At 31.9% G+C, this 17229-nt stretch overlaps 1 protein-coding gene across 1 annotated transcript in view; it reads left to right on the top strand.

Annotated features, from left to right (window-relative positions):
* The window catches only part of LOC127721997 (ornithine decarboxylase-like), a 90385-nt gene extending 81807 nt beyond the window's left edge, over window positions 1-8578 (top strand). The window contains exons 6-11 of the mRNA XM_052228850.1: window positions 329-466; window positions 959-1130; window positions 2669-2831; window positions 3198-3328; window positions 6331-6539; window positions 8323-8578. Coding sequence (XP_052084810.1) covers window positions 329-466; window positions 959-1130; window positions 2669-2831; window positions 3198-3328; window positions 6331-6539; window positions 8323-8380 — 871 coding nt within the window. The 3' untranslated portion in view covers window positions 8381-8578. The remainder of the gene's footprint in view (window positions 1-328; window positions 467-958; window positions 1131-2668; window positions 2832-3197; window positions 3329-6330; window positions 6540-8322) is intronic.
* Window positions 8579-17229: the final 8651 nt, after the last annotated feature.

Genomic DNA, 17229 nt, shown 5'->3' with positions numbered 1-17229 from the left:
TGACTTTAGTTTTAGCAATTACAAAAATCATTCTAAGAAACCTGAAACATTCAAAATGGATATACACAAATGAAAAAAATTGTAGGAATGATGTCTCATTGATATTCCCAACATCCCCTATCATGCCTATATTCAATTAATTGTTAAAAGAAGATTGGTAGAACACATAGATATAAGTTATATTTCTAACATCAAACAGGTACAAAGTGTAGGGTTCTTATTTTTCCGCTGTGATACACCTCATGTTTGCAATGAAATGGTAAATTAATTCTGTAAACTTGGCATTTTATGTCACTGTTTCCTAAAATGTTTATTTCATGTTTTAAAGACTGGTATTGCGAATATGTCCACAGTCAAACCACAAGGTACAACATCCTTTAAAAAGGAAGTTCGGGTGTCATCCTTTGAAAGCATCACAGCTGCTTGAATTTGCAAAGAAACTGAAATTAAACGTAATTGGTGTAAGGTAAGATACTTATTTTGATATGGATCTCTTCACTCGAATTTGTTTTTGCTGTGGTTAAACTCTCAAATCATGATGTGGAAAATATTACTACAATCAACAATTTAATTTTGTTCTAATTAAATGTCTAAATACAATTACCTTTAAAGTGCACATGTATGTATTATCTAGAGCATTCACCGCTATAATCCATATAACATAATTTGGTCAAGTATACACGTCTGTAGTATTGAGAACTACTGTACTTTGATTCAGTATTTAAAAAGATATTAAGTTTATATCGTATTGTTCATTACATAATCGAAAGAAGGTCAAACGAGCAGGGATAACCTAATTTGAATATCATCTATTAAGTGATCAAAAGCGTTAGATAATAACTAGCTATAGACAGTCCTTTAAAGGTGCATTTAAAATATATTTAGAAGGAAAGAAAGTGATGATATCAAAATCAAGGGGGAATATTTTGGGTGTCTAAGAGATTTAACGATATTACAGTTTCCATGTTGGAAGTGGTTGCCAGGAAGCTGCAGCTTATGAAGCAGCTATTGAGGAGTCAAGATATGTATTTGACATAGGACTTGCTATGGGGTTCGATATGACACTGCTGAACATAGGTGGAGGTTATCCCGGACGAAACGTCCAAAATGATAAAAACACATTTAAAGAGGTATTAAAATAGTTCACTATAAGTAGCGTAATGTCTTAATTTGATGAAGGGTTCTGATTTGTTGGGTTTTATTTATACACAACAACCCCTTAGGATCCTACTGATATTTGATATGTCTGTATAGGCGTACGTAAGACAATAAGATTGTTGTTATATCGAGATTTAGTTATATTTAGTACTATGTACAATCCGTATTGCTAAATACAGTATATGGCCTTACTATTTTTTTAAATTAAAAAGTCAACATCAGTTTTTATAGTTACATGGCAATAAACTGTGGTCACAGAAATATCTATGTTTCGTCTATGATAAATGTACAGTTGCAAATGATAAAAATATAGGACTATCTGCCCATTTTGAACCCATTATTATTCCAGAGTATAAACTTTTTTTTAACATGTACTTACAACACTGAAAAACAATGATGCTGTATTTACCATCTTTACTTACGAGTTTTACGAAAACTAGTGTCATTAAACATGGTTTTCATTTATCAGACCTAAATTTTTAATCTTTAATGGTCGATGAACCCATCGTATCCAAGGTTTAATAACGAAAGACGATACTGATACTGCTGTTGCATACCACTAATATCTAACTATTATAAATCTGTATATTACCTTTGAACACAAATTTCTGTAAGAAAAGCGAAAATTTAGCAAAAATGCTAAAATTCAGCGGACTATGATCATGGTTACTTATCAAATGTAGATGATTGATTTGGATTCACCTCTCTGAAATGCAACTGTATAACAAATATCACTGTTGGCTAAACAGATATATATATATATATATATATATATATATTTGATATGTCAGGCATGTAAGATTTGGTCAGTACACCATGCATATAGGGCTGATGACGAATACGATATAATAATATTTTTGCAATAATTTTCGAATAAAACATATATCACTTACTTATCATATACATTTCCTATTTGCCCCGTGACAAATATCAACATCTTTTAAGATCACGATGTAACCGGATATTTACTGTATATATTTTTTATATAATTTACTACCTTGCCCTTAAAATAAAACAATTCCCAGGAAAATAATAAAAAAAGTTATCTTATATTCAATTATATCTACTTTTATTTACTATTGTTGATTGTCAGCTGATCTGTTACAAAAAAAAAGGAATAAGAATAAATAACTTATTCAACAATTGTAACACTTTGTTTTTACTTTGTTACATGTAATGCAATGCTCTTCTAGAAACAACAAGAGAGATGGAACAAAATGTCGACAAAACTTTTATTAAAGCAATTGCGCCAATAAGCAAATTAACTAAAATCAAAGTATTCTATTTTTAAATGAAGAAAAAAAATTAAAGAAATAGGACTTGCTATTATGCATTTTTGAAAATGTCATATAGTAAAATATTTGTTTCCAATAAAAAGCAACAGAGCATACATTGAGAGTGATCAAATGCAACAGTTATTTATCGATGTTTAAAACATTTATATAAGGTAAAACTCAAAGATGTATTATGAATATACAAACAAATAAAGAAACATTACCTCTATTTGTAGATATCTTGCCTAGTGAATAAATCGTTGGAGAAATATTTCAAAGGGAATGATGTCAGAATAATAGCTGAACCTGGACAGTTTTACGTATCTTCCGCTTTTACAATAGCAACCAATATCATAGCGAAGAAAAATGTTGATAAAGAAATTGAAAATATAACACCTGGTTTGTATACATTCGATATATATTATCAAAACACATATTAATATCTATTAATCATGTAAAATGGTGATAAATATACTATAACATTTGCACTTATAAATGCTGGAGATTACATTTGTTATATGTCGATTCCTCTTCTACAAGGAACAAGCTACAAGTCTTAAAGGGCTTTACCAGCCCTTTAGCAAGTACTGGCATGAAAATACCAAAATTGGTTTATTGAAAAGATTTTAAAAATCATTCCAAACAAAAGAATGCATCTTTTGATGCATAGCTCTAATTTCTTGTCCGGGTTTGGCTTAACTAATTGCTGTAGATTGAGTTATTATTAACATACATGTATCACATATTGTCGATTGCCATTTTCAGATGGTGAATTACATGGTTACAGAGATACACTGTATAAACAAATTAGAATGTATTATGTCAATGATGGAATTTATGGATGCTTTTTTGACTGTCTTCTCTACCCTGGCTGGTTCGTTCCATCACATTTTAAGGTAACATACAATACGATATCAGCAGTAGATTTAAATATTGCGCTTGATAATGCGTAACATATTGGTAAAAACACCTTTCTTACAGACAATGAATATTATTGTTTTTCTTTTATTGATATTAATCTAAAAAACGGAAGATTTGTAGATTGTTGCGTTTCCTCACGCTAATGCAACGTGCAACCTACACAGTCAAAACTAAAAGTCAATGGGAATGGTTCTAAATTAAAAACTTCCGGTACATTATTTTTATTGTTTTATTTAAGAATAGTGAGTAATTGATATAAAACTCTACCCAAAACGAAACGCCACAAGAGAAAAAAAAATGCAGTCAAGTATTGTAAATGTTAGTTTGAAATACATTAAATCATGTTAAACAAAAGGTTTAGATTTAACGCTCTGGGGTAATATATGTAACAGTCTTTATTTACTTTTCATTTTGGCATTTATGTAAACAATTGCCTACTGATGAAATTCATTGAGCGTTTGTGGCAATATTTGTTGTGCCGTTTAGGTCTTGTCACACAGTTTTCATTGTCAATGCATGTGTTGCATTAAATACCAGATACAAGCATTCACCTACCCTTCGAAGAATTGGTTGGCTTATAGACGCTTGTTGATGTTTTACCATTAAATGCATCAATTATACGGTTATCTTATTGTAACCTTTGTACGTGTTTCAAAAATGCACATCATTTAAAGTTTTATACCAGATGTCGGGCATAGTTAAATATCTACATTATTTAACCTTTGACTGCAGTCTTGAGGTAAAAATGTTTTACACAAATTTGAAAATGTCGGTATAAATTGTAGTCTTTTTCGAATAGTTAATGATGTGTTGTGTCTTTTTGGAGAAAGTTTAAACCGAAGAATAGCGGGCATGTTGATATGCATACATCCGTAAATACTACACGGACGTTTTTAAGAATGAAATTTAAAATTCATCTACATTCAAGTCCATGTGCCCCACAGAGAGTCATATAGTTAACAAACATATCATAACCACATCACAGCTTAAGGCTTCTTCTGAACATATGAAGGCCCCCCTACTATGTATTGGTTACCTAAACACAAAAAACTAGTAAAATATCGTTTCATCTTGGCCTCTAGTAACTGTTCTACAACTAACCTTTCAGTGCGTTTAACAAGTTTCTTTACTACTATCAAAGAGCTTATCATAAACTATTGTAATAAAATAAATGAAAATAGTACAATTAACTATTTTTGGAGTGTAAAAAATTCTTTGGATGTTTTAGATAAATTGCGTGCTTTTGATGACCCTTTTGATTTTGACTTTTCTACTCTTTACACTACACTTCAACACAATCTTATCAAACAAAAATTTGACTATTTAATTAAATGGTCGTTTGGTAAATTTGAATGCAAATATATTTGCTGCAACTCATTTAAAGCCTTCTTCTCTAATGAGAAAGGTAAATATGCTAGATATACTTACTGGAGGTGTGATGAGATGATTGAAGCTGTTAATTTTGTCCTTGATAATATTTATGTACGTTTCAGCAGCAAAGTTTTTTCGACAGGTTGTAGGTATTCCTATGGGCACTAATTGCGCCCCTTTAATAGCAGACTTGTTTTTGTACTGTTATGAATCACAGTTTATGACCAAACTCAGTAAAGATCCGTCTAAATTTCATTTAATTAGTGAATTCAACAACACTTACCGTTATCTTGATGATATTTTTTTCGTTAAATAATAAAAAAAATTCTCAATATACTGCCGAAATTTACCCAACGGAACTTACTTTAAATAAATCAAATTTAAACGGTAACAACTCTCCTTTCCTAGATTTAGAAATTTCGGTTTTACACGGGAAACTCCACACTTAAATTTACGACAAAAGGGACGATTTTTCGTTCCCTATTATTAATTTTCCCTTTTTGGATTGTGAACTTCCTTTGGCACCATCTTACGGTGTTTATATTTCCCAACTCGTTCGCTCTGCCCGTGTCTGTTGTGACATTTTTGGTTTTAACGAACGTAATCTAGATATAAAGATTTTGTTTTGAAGTTTAATTGTACCTGTAGAAAACTTATTTCAAACATGCAAATCCTCAATTTTACGGCAATATTGTTTACCGTGCCCGGAAATTTAGAAACGATCCTGGTAAACTTATCGATCCTTTAAAATAAACTTATTCTAAAATGTTACCGATTCAACACTGTAATTAGATCATTAAATATTGTTTTTATTGGTACTGATATTGATTTCGTTATCAGTAAATTAAAAGCAAACTAAATATTATTGTTATATACATATTCACATTCATGGATCTACAATTTGTCGTTACCTGTATCTTGGCATTGCACAAGGTCATGTTTTTCTCTGACTATTTATGAAGTCTTTACACTAAATCCATTGGATGTTGGATGTGTAAAGATTGATAATTTAGTCTAAGATGCATGATTATTTTATTAGTTGTTAGTGGCTTTGAACTAGCTGTCAGTAACTGCGCGTACTCTCAAATCTGTACTTAGTGTCTTTTTGTTGTTTGGATGTAAAAGTACCCGGCCACGTCCACTTGTAATTGTAGTATTTGTATTTTTATCATCTGATGAGTTAAGCCTCTTTCAACTTATTTTTATAGTTCGTTCTTATGTTGTACTGTTACACCACTGTCCCAGGTTAGGGGGAGGGTTGGGATCCCGCTAACATGTTCAACCCCGCCACATTCTGTATGTATGTGCCTGTCCCAAGTCAGGAGCCTGTAATTCAGTAGTTGTCGTTTGTTTATGTGTTACATATTTGTTTTTCGTTCATTTTTTGTACATAAATTAGGCCGTTAGTTTTCTCGTTTGAATTGTTTTACATTGTCATTTCGGGGCCTTTTATAGCTGACTGTGCGGTATGGGCTTTCTTCCTTGTTGAAGGCCATACGGTGACCTATAGTTGTTAATTTCTGTGTCATTGGTCTCTTGTGGAGATTTGTCTCATTGGCAATCATACCACATCTTCTTTTTTATATATAGATTTATTTCTTTTCAGGACGACGACGAAAAAGTGTATGACAGCACAATATGGGGACCGACTTGCGATGCTGTAGATTTAATTATTGAAAACATCAAACTACCAGACTTAAAAAGGGGAGAGTGGATTTTCTTCAAGAATATGGGAGCATATGCATTCCAATGTGTGACATCTTTCAATAGCATGCCAAAAGTCAAAGAATATTTCATATGTAAAAGAGTGTTATGGTCAGTTCTTTTGTATTTATTTCAAGTTAAGTACCTGGCTTTAGGCAGCACTTAAGTAAGAAATAAGTAAATAAAAGGGTGCTATGGTATTTCTAAATATAAACAGTGAGGTGTGAGCTATTGAAGCATATTAAGTTGGAATTTGCTGTTATAAAATTTTATAAATCAATTCTAATTAAGGAATGTATCCCTTTCATGCAAAGCTCATTGTCCAAACTTGGCTATACTTATGGTATGATCAGCTCTTCAATATAAATAAGTTGATGTGGTCTGAGTGCCAATGAGACAACTCTTCATCCAAGTCACAATGTATAAAAATTTAACAAGTATAGGTCAAAGTACGGCCTTTATTATGTTTATATAAGGTTTTGGATTTTCAAATATGCTGCCCTCGACCATCATCAAAGAGAAATTATTTGTCGACAGACGCATATTATACATAAAATTAGTACCTTTTTTATTATCAAAGACCTAAATGAGACTTTCAGACGAAGAACAACAATACTTATCCTTTTTCTTTGCTTTCTGCTTTTCAACCATATGTGTTAAAGGGACTTCTTATTGTGGATCTATACACCAAATGACTTTTTTCCATTATGCTATCCTTCAGGTAATCCCTTTAAATTATAAAAAAAAGCAAAAGAAATTTAAGTTTCGATATAATTCAATAAAATTATATCACATTAAAAGGGAATTAGCGATTTTTACTGAATAGTAATTAATCCAATGATTGACATAATATAAGGGGAACATGGTTTCATTCCGAAAAATGTTTATGTGTCTGTAAAAACTCAACAAATATACATAGCTTTGTACGCAAGACGCATGTTTCGTATAGATAAGACTCTTCAGTAGCGCTCGCAATATCAATGTAAGCAGAACATGAAGTTGTAGGGCTTAAAAAAACAAAAATTCCAAAATTTTGCGCTAAATACTGCTTAAGCAATTTATACATTAATAGCCATGGAAAATTAAATATTGATTACTATTGATAACTGTTGGTGAACCCTTCCCCTAACATGAAAAAAGCGTTATATGAATTCAAACATAAGAACAAACTTGAAAAAAACCCAGTTTGGAAGTGTTTGAAGTGGATAGTTGTCTCATTGGCAATCAAACCACAACCCCTTTTATATATAATATATATATAGAACATTTAAAAGTTAGATCCCCAGGAATTACGCTTGAATATTCTTAATACACAGGTTATCTTTTAAAGTACAACGATGTCTGCGAACCTAATTTTAAATTTAATACAAGTCAAACCATTTATAGGATTATTTTTTTTTTAATTTTCTTCCGTTATAAAGTAGTTATATATCATCGAATAAAATTGTATTACATCATTCTTGACCTAACCCTTTCTGCTTGTATATATATTTAAATGAACACAGATATCAATTGAATCCGAATCTTAATCAAACACATGATACATCATTTATAACGAGAAATTTTGTATATTTCATTAGGAATAAATTTTTCTACAGCGCTTGCTGTTTTTAAATAAGTGTCTATTTGTAGTGTAACATACCTACTCTTAAAATGTACAACTTGTTAAACACAACAATACTTTGGACCAGTACCATGTCTGGATATTTGGACAGTGTAATGTGATGTACTTCCCAACATTTTTATAAATGTTTATTATCCCTTTTTATGTATTACCCAAACGTCTAAATATCTTAAATTGCAATGTTTTATTAAACCTTTTTAAAAGACAAACTTTACGATATTCTGCTGATATGGTTATGCAAAAATGATTGCGATTTTTTTTTTGTTTTAGGGAGGAAATATATCCACTAGAGCAAAGTCGTCTCATCAAGACAACACAAGGGGAATGATGAGCACATTGACTGATGTCGAATAAATAAAACATTCACAACTTGTAATAACTGATCTCAATCTTGCAAAATGAGGTCAGACGTGCCATTGTATATACAAAAAAACTATAGATATTTTTAGTTCTGGTATTTTATTGGACAAAATGTAACCAATTGATAATATGGTTTTAAATGTATACAATAAATCGTACAACACTTAAACAAAATTTAAAGAAATGCAATATATCTAGAGCAGATGATTATCTGTACAAGAAGAAAATTTCATTTCGTTCTTATGTATATGTAATTTATATGAAGAAAAAAAATGTCCCTTCGTTTTTCGCAGTCTGAAAACTGTCTTCAATAGATCACACTCTCTGGTAGCTCTTCACTTTGATATTTACATCCACATCAGCAGCAATAAATGACTTTCTTAGGCTTTATCAGCTAACTTATATCCAGATAAGACAGCAAACAATGGAATTACCACATTTGTTATATTCCGCATTATTCATGTTATTTGCAATGATTTTTTTTTAACTTTCAGTTCATGAAACAAGCATTGTTTTATTCTTAATATTCTTTTAACGTATTAAGCCAAATCGTCCAGCAATAAAAAAAAAATTATTTCAACATTTTTTTAATGTAATGAAAAAAGATTTCTTTAGATATTTTCTGATTTTTATTCAAACAACTTAAAAGCATGACAACACGTACATAAATGCACGCATGCACGTACATATATGCACGCATACATGTACACTATACATATAGATTCTACCACTGCATCGAGTGCGGTACGATATTTCTACACTCGAGAAAGTTACATTTTTAATTTTGAAACTGTCGAGAGTTGAGAAATATCGAATTGTACGAGATTTGGTGGTTGAATCTGTTTCTCTGATGACTTTTAGACGACTTGCAGACAAAACTTATCCTTCTTTTCCAATGATCTGCAAAAAGATGTGTTCTTTGTATGTAACGTCATTAGACTTGGTCGCCTTTTTTCGTGACGTCACAATAGGTAATTCAGAGAAAAGCAAAAACGTTTGACGTTATAATTGAATTTTGACCAATAAAAAACTGAGATCAAACGAACCACACGTTGGTTACAAAGAAATAATCAACAGGTCAGGAAAATGGATAAATCGGCTAAAAATAAGAGAAACATGCAAACACACACATACAAAAATAATTAAACATATTCGCTATGCACATGATAAGGGTTTATGGAGTAAGTAACCTTCATCTATAGGTATGGTACAAGCGAAAAATTAGGAAAGCGAAATATTGATTTTGTTTTAAATGATCCTCAATGCAAAAAGGGAAGCCATGATTATCATTATGTTAAAAATTGTTTTGTAAATGTATTATTGTCTGCCGGATAATATCTTTCACCATTAAGCAGGATCAGACAAATTTTTCCTAGCATTTACACGTACAGGGATTTACAAATGTATATTGTGAGCTACCAATCTCATAACAGATCTTATGTTTGTTTTGCCAGCGGAGTGGGACGGTTAACATGTACCATCTCTTTTTTTCTTTGAAAAAACTCTTTTTGTTTAGAAATGAAAAATGGCAAACAAATCTCTAAGAAGGAGTAGGAAATAATGTATGAATAGATATTCTGTGTCCTTTCGTATATTACCACATTGTGCGCCAGATTTCAATCAGCTGCAGTAAATTTAGCTGATTTTTATGTGATCGTTGTTCTATTTTAGGTAAGTTTACTGCTGTAAATTGAGACATCATTAATATACATTAAAAGCACATTTCGTTTTATGAATTATCAAAGTATTCCCATGAAGAAAGGCATACGATATCAAAGTGACAATCAAAATCATAATTCGAAAATGAACTGACAACGCCATGTAAAAAAACCGAAAAAAGACCATAAAACAAACAACAGTATACAAAACATAACATAGAAAACTAAAGACTGAGCAACACGAACTCCATCAACAACCGGGGGTGATCTAAGATGCTTCGGAAGAATACGCAGGTCCTGCTCCACATGTAACAGCCGTCGTGTTGCTCCTGTATGTACAAACTCGGTGATAAGTCGCTAGATCACATTCGAGGAAAATAGGACGGGATAGGGGTCACTTTAATTGGAACATATCCGTCGTTATCTGTAAAACAGGTATTCCATAACTGTCAAACATTCGTGATGGCGTCCGTAAAATGTTTGAAAGAATGATTTCAACTTCATCTCTTGGAATTCTTTGTTTTATAACTTTCTATTTGTTTGGTTCACATATTGTTGTCAATATAATGGAATTTTAAGCGACTGACATACAAGTGAGAGGTTTAGTTAACTTGAAATTTGATAAATCGATTGCAAATTTATTTGCTGAAACACATAAACAAATCCAGTTTCTCAAATACTGACACCGACAATTCAAAGAAACATGAAAGAGTTTCAAACCAATATCATCAATAAATGATGTTCAAACAAGGACAGATATTTTTCCGCAACGGAAAAGAAAAACTCAAGTTTGTTCACCATGTTGAAGATAGTCAAGGTATCACCATACAAAGTGATCAAACATTTGGAATACACAATAAAATTGAGCTCTCAGATATAACTAAAATAGATATAAGAAGATGTGGTATGAGTGCCAATGAGACACCTCTCCATCCAAGTCAAAATTTATAAAAGTAAACCATTATAGGTCACAGTACGGTCTTCAACACGGAGCCTTGGCTCACACCGAACAGTAAGCTATAAAGGGTCCCAAAATTACTAGTGTAAAACCATTCAAACGGGAAAACCAACGGTCTAATCTATATAAAAAACGAAAAACGAGAAACACTTATGAACCACATCAACAAACGACAACTACTGAACATCAGATTCCTGACTTATGACAGGTGCAAACAAATGCAGCGGGATTAAGCGTTTTAAATGGTACCAAACCTTCACCCTTTTTCTGAAACAATAGTGTAACATCACAACACAGAAAGACACACTATAAAATATCAACTGAAATAGCTTAACTCCATCAAAGGACATATTAACAGCATTGAACATACACTGAACAAATAAATTTGACCTATGATACAATGTAAATACAAAATAAATAAACTAAGGGAAGAATAATAAAAGTTATATGTTATATCGGTATGAAATGTTAAACAATTAAAGAAAAACAAGCCTGTCAACAATTTATTGCGACTTGATATGTACTGCGGTATTAGATAAAAATAAAAATTTGCCAAAAAGTAGCGATGGAAGTACTTCCAAGTTACATGTAGATAAATCAAAAACGTTATTAACAAGCATGGGTAGTTCAGAAATATCAAAAACTTTATCAACAAGCATGAGTAGTTCAGAAATATCAAAAACTTTATCAACAAGGATGGGTAGTTCAGTTAAATCAAAAAGTATATCAACAAGTATGGGTAGTTCAGTAAAATCATAAACTGTGTCAACAAGCAAGGGTAGTTTAGAAAAATCTAAAACTTTATCAACAGACAAGGGCAGTTCAGAAAAATCAAAAACGTTATCAACAAGTATGGGTAATTCTGTTAAAGCTGAAAAACAACAGTAGAAATGTCAACTTTGTCAGAAAATTTCAAAAGATTATGTTGAAAAGAAAGATGGACAGCACATATGTACAGGTTGTGAAAGCCTGTTTACTGGAGAAGATAATCAGACAGATGGAGGAGAAAATATGAAAAAAGAGCCAGAAAAAAAGAAAGAGGAAAATGAACTTACTTTAATCTCAGTATACTGACACTTAATATTTAACAATGTCAATGACCACAAAAACAAATTAGTTTTATTTTATGGCAATGTTTTGAAATTTTTTACTTTTGAAATATATATTTAAAAGATTTTAAAGCACAAATGCCCACATTTGTAGTTGTTTTACACAAATGCACACTTTTTGCTGCATGTGAAATTAAAATTGGCGTCAGATAGTTACCGAATTCGGGAAAGGGATTCCGGTATTGGTTAGAAAGTAACTCTGTCTTTACCTGTGTATACGATATTATCACATTGCATTTTACTGTGTTACATAATAAATAGACAATATTTTAAGTCGTACATTTGTGTAGTGATTTACAGAGATCTTCTTCCTTTTTTGTGGTGGATAAAACAACTGACTCCTTTATCTTGTTTTCTTTCGGATTGAGGGAAATATAAAAAAAATTAGAGGAAATTAAAAGCATGAAATGCAAGACTGTCAATTCTTATTCAATAGTATATTATTACATTATGATGGTAATTGCAGTATACTATGTATATACATTGTATTTATAGATCTATCATAACTTCGAGTTCCTTTGTCTCGTTGGCCCAATGCTGTTTACTGACTAAGTACAAGGATAAATATTATTTTGGATGAACCTTATTTTCTTATTTTTTCTATTCGATACAACTAAAACTTGTAATTGTGAACATGATTTCATGGAAATATTAAATGACAATATGAAAGAAATTGTTAAGCAAATTTAATGACCCATTGACATTGAATTTAATCTACTGAAAAACATGATCATTGTCAATCTCAAGAACTGAAGTAATGCAATTTTAAATACATGTAATAGTGTTATATCACTTTTTTTTCAGGTCCACCCCATACCTCTAAGGAATACTGAAATATACTAAAATTGTAAGACCGTTGTTTTAATCTTTCCATCAGTGATTTAGATCACTCTAATTTTTTTAGCAAATTTATTGTCTATTTTTCTCCGACTTATACATTTTTGATAATCCAATAAGTCATGAAGGTATCTTTTGCTTTTAATTAGGAAATGTTTGATACTCCAAGAACTAAGAAAAAGTGTAATCTGTATGATAACTAATCCGTAGTGGATGCTTATAATGCAGTGTAGGATGGAGGAATGTCTATATGCAGCCTGCAAACATTTTTGTGGTACAAATTGTGCAATTGAACCAAGAGTAAAAGGGATAGTTAGTATAGAAGTAAGTATGTACTAATCAAGACACTGACAAACATCAGTTCTGATCAGCTTTTTGGTGAAAACAAAACCATATAAAATATTTACAATAACTGAAAACATTGATTGATTGATTGTTGGTTGCTTAACGTCCAGTGGCAAATATTTCATTCATGTTCAGGACGATCAATGAAAACAAGCTATGTTAAATTCTAATTCGTAAACTCAAACGAACATGAAATATTTATCAAATAACCACAAACTCTTACATGGGAGACGCCACTTGCAGAGACAAGCGCACATTTTATTATAAATATGAGTATAATATTGTGGAAAGTTCATATAAATACACAGGTATTAAGCAGCTTGTACATGTACTGTTTTCCCCATACTAGTAGTCTACAAATCTGAAAATAAATAATATAATTAATAATATTATTTATTTGGCAAAATGCTACTGTACACTTTGACTGCAATGGCTCGAATGACTTTAAACCACCTGAGTTCACTCGTGCATAAACTCAATATCCCATTCGAACCGACCTTACTATAATTAACCAAACACTAGTCAACTATAAACACACAACATTTTTACATGTTCGATTTTTGTACAACTTTGATAAATACATTTAAATTCTAATTCGTAAACTCAAACGAACATAAAATATTTATCAAATAACCACAAACTCTTACATGGGAGACGCCACTTGCAGAGTCAAGTGCGCTCGAAACACAAAGAACGGGAAAATAGCATTGAATATTTATTTGAATTCCTAAATTTTGATAAACAGATAACTGTGCTTTAAAGTCTTCTCTCACGTAACCATCTTTTCCTCTGTCCCATTTTAACCTGTTATGATTCAGAAAAATCCTAAATTAAATATAACAGTATAACTGGCGGAACTGTGATAAACTGGATATAAGAACCATAATCAATCATGTCTAAAACAAATGAATGTGTAACATTATCTTTCAAATACTTATATATGTTCTTCTCATTTTCCTAAACAGATCATGAAGAGGGATTCTTTTTCATAATCAAATGACATGTACTGAATTACAATCTAAATGTTCATTTTTATAATAAATTTTAAATTCAATATGATGAAAAACAATACATGATGTAAACAATACTTATCACCTTGATCTTAAAACGCTCTTGTTCCTTGTGCTACTTGGTCCGTCAAGGTCCGTGTAACAGCACACCTAATTTTATTCTCAACCTCGGAATCCTAAGCAAGCTCGTCTGATAGGTATTCTTTGACTGTATCCCATTCTGCTGGTGACTTGTCAGCGATCTTACTACACTTGTTCCGCTTAAGAATTTTCTCCATAAGGTCATAGCTAATATCCACGACTCTAGAATATTCATCACGCTCGGCTGCACGTTTGATCCTGGATACTATATAATCAATTTCAGAATTAAATTCGTGCTGAACATGTTTACTGTAACTTAAACTTATAAGAAAGTCTTGATTTAAGCTGTTTATAAACAAGGTTTCTGATTTATTCGTCGCGTCTTCCAGAAGTTCCATCTTCAGGCTATCAATTTTACTATTTAAATACTGTTTAAAATTGTTCAAGGTTATGTCTGCAATTTTGGTTACCACATCTTCATTGTTATGTCAGTATCATAATATCATAAAAGATCATAAAAGTGATTTTCTTCACGTTCAGAACTTGCCATATTACGAAAAGTACAAGTTGAAGATAAACTCATAAAATGCTACTGTACACTTTGACTGCAATGGCTCGAATGACTTTAAACCACCTGAGTTCACTCGTGCATGAATTCAATATCCCAATCGAACCGACCTTACTATAATTAATCAAACACTAGTCAACTATAAACACACAACATTTTTACATGTTCGATTTTTGTACAACTTTGATAAATACATTTAAATTCTAATTCGTAAACTATTAAAGTTCATTTTTGTGTACATTCACCAATCCGGACAGCAGTGATAAGTGTGTAGTTAATTGATCTGAACATATAATAGCAAACGCATGACATTCAAAAATTGAATCAATTTTTAAAGACCCAAATGTAGCAAAACACTCGTCCTACCTCCATGACAAATGTCTCCGCAGATAAAGCCCCAAACAACATCGTTTTTGTGTGTAATTCACATTACATAAACTGCTTGATAAATGAATTAGGTATTGACAATTCACTTGGAAGCTCAACATTTACACGACATTTACCAAAGAGGAAATCCTTGATAATCATATGTCTGTTTTATGTTCCTTTTGAATGACAACCAAAGATGAAGAACTGGATCTTCCATCACTTTATTGGATATCTAAACTACATATGTGTCCTTACAAACAACGGTATATTGCTGGGTCTTCCAAGTGCACCACGAAACCTTTTTCTAAACTATTAACATCAATTTTATCAGATATCAAAGCCGGGCTTCAAAGTTATTGTGAAACTACCTATTCTAAAGGTGCCATGAATCAGACGTGGCTACTAAAAAAAATCAAAGATCTTTTAGAGTACATATAATCAAGGACTCTTTCATCTTGCAATAGTTATTGCAAATCATTTGACTTTTCTACACTTTACACAAGTATTCTCCATTCCAAACTTAAAGACAAATTGAAAGAGTTGGCACTGCTTTTTTTCACAAGAAAAGAACGGCCAACGTAGATACAAGTATCTTCTCTTAGGGAGGGATAAATCCTACTTTGTAAAAAATCACTGTGATTTAAACAAAAAATTCTCTGAAACTGATATTATCAAGATGCTTAATTTTTTGTTGACAACATATTTGTTACGTTTTGAGGACGTGTTTTTCAACATACAATCGGCATTCCCATGGGTATCGACTGTGCTTTCTTGTTCCTTTGTTCATATGGTGCTGACTTCATACAGGAACTTTTTAGGAAGAAAGAAAAGAAGTAAGCAGTATCCTTTAACTTTACTTTCCACTATTTAGATTGTGTTCTCTCACTAAATAATTCAAAGTTTGGTGACTATGTTGATAGCTTCTATCCCATCGAACTTCAGATAAAGGATACAACAAATACAGTTAAGTCTGTCTCATATCTTGATATACATCTAGAAATTGACAACGAAAGATAGGATTTCAGCTTCTCAATTGTGAAATTTCTATTTATATGTAGCAACATTCCAACAGCGCCTGCATACGCAGTATATATCTCCCAGTTGATACGATATTCCAGGACATGTTATTTCTATCATGATTTCCATGATAGAGGGCTGCTGCTCATAAGGCAGCTATTAAACCAAGAGTTCCAAGTGGTGAAGTTGAAATCATCCTTTCGTAAATTTTACGGACGCCATCACGATGTTCACAGATGATAGCGGATATGTTCACAAGATTCGTAATTACAATCCAGACCCCTTTTCCCCGAATTTGTCCTACCGAATGAGACTAATTACCGGGTGTGTACTAACATGAGCAACACAACGGGTACCGTGTCACATGTGGAGCAGGATTTGCCTACCCTTCCGGAGCACCTGAGATTTCACCCAGTTTTTGGTGTGGTTCGTGTTTCTCAGTCTTTTGTTTTCTATTTTGTGTTTTGTGTACTGTTGTTTGTTTTTTTTTTCTTTTTTAGCCATTGCGTTGTCAGTTTATTTTCTACTTAATATGCGTTTTAATGTCCCTTTGGTATCTTTAGCCTCTCTTACATCTCATTTTGTAAATTTGTATAGAGGAAAGGCATGCTAAAGAGATCAAAGACCAGCTTTCGTCGATCTAAAGGATGATGTCTCTCACCCCGGTATGGGTTGAAGCCCCGTTAAAACTATGTTTGACAAAAATGACCAATCCGGGGTACATATTAGTCCAGAAGGGGCAAAATTAAAATTGTTTCTCATATCAAGAACTTTATGAGCATTGCCAGATTAGGCGAATACGAAACACTCAGTTGTGAAAAAAAAAGAACTCGAAGTTCAGCTTCTACACCAGGATCAGCTGAAA

Source organism: Mytilus californianus, unplaced genomic scaffold (assembly GCF_021869535.1).
Source record: "Mytilus californianus isolate M0D057914Y unplaced genomic scaffold, xbMytCali1.0.p SCAF_12, whole genome shotgun sequence".
Taxonomy (NCBI): domain Eukaryota; kingdom Metazoa; phylum Mollusca; class Bivalvia; order Mytilida; family Mytilidae; genus Mytilus; species Mytilus californianus.
The sequence above is the reverse complement of the archived record's forward strand: the minus strand, read 5'-3'. Positions and strand labels throughout refer to the sequence as shown.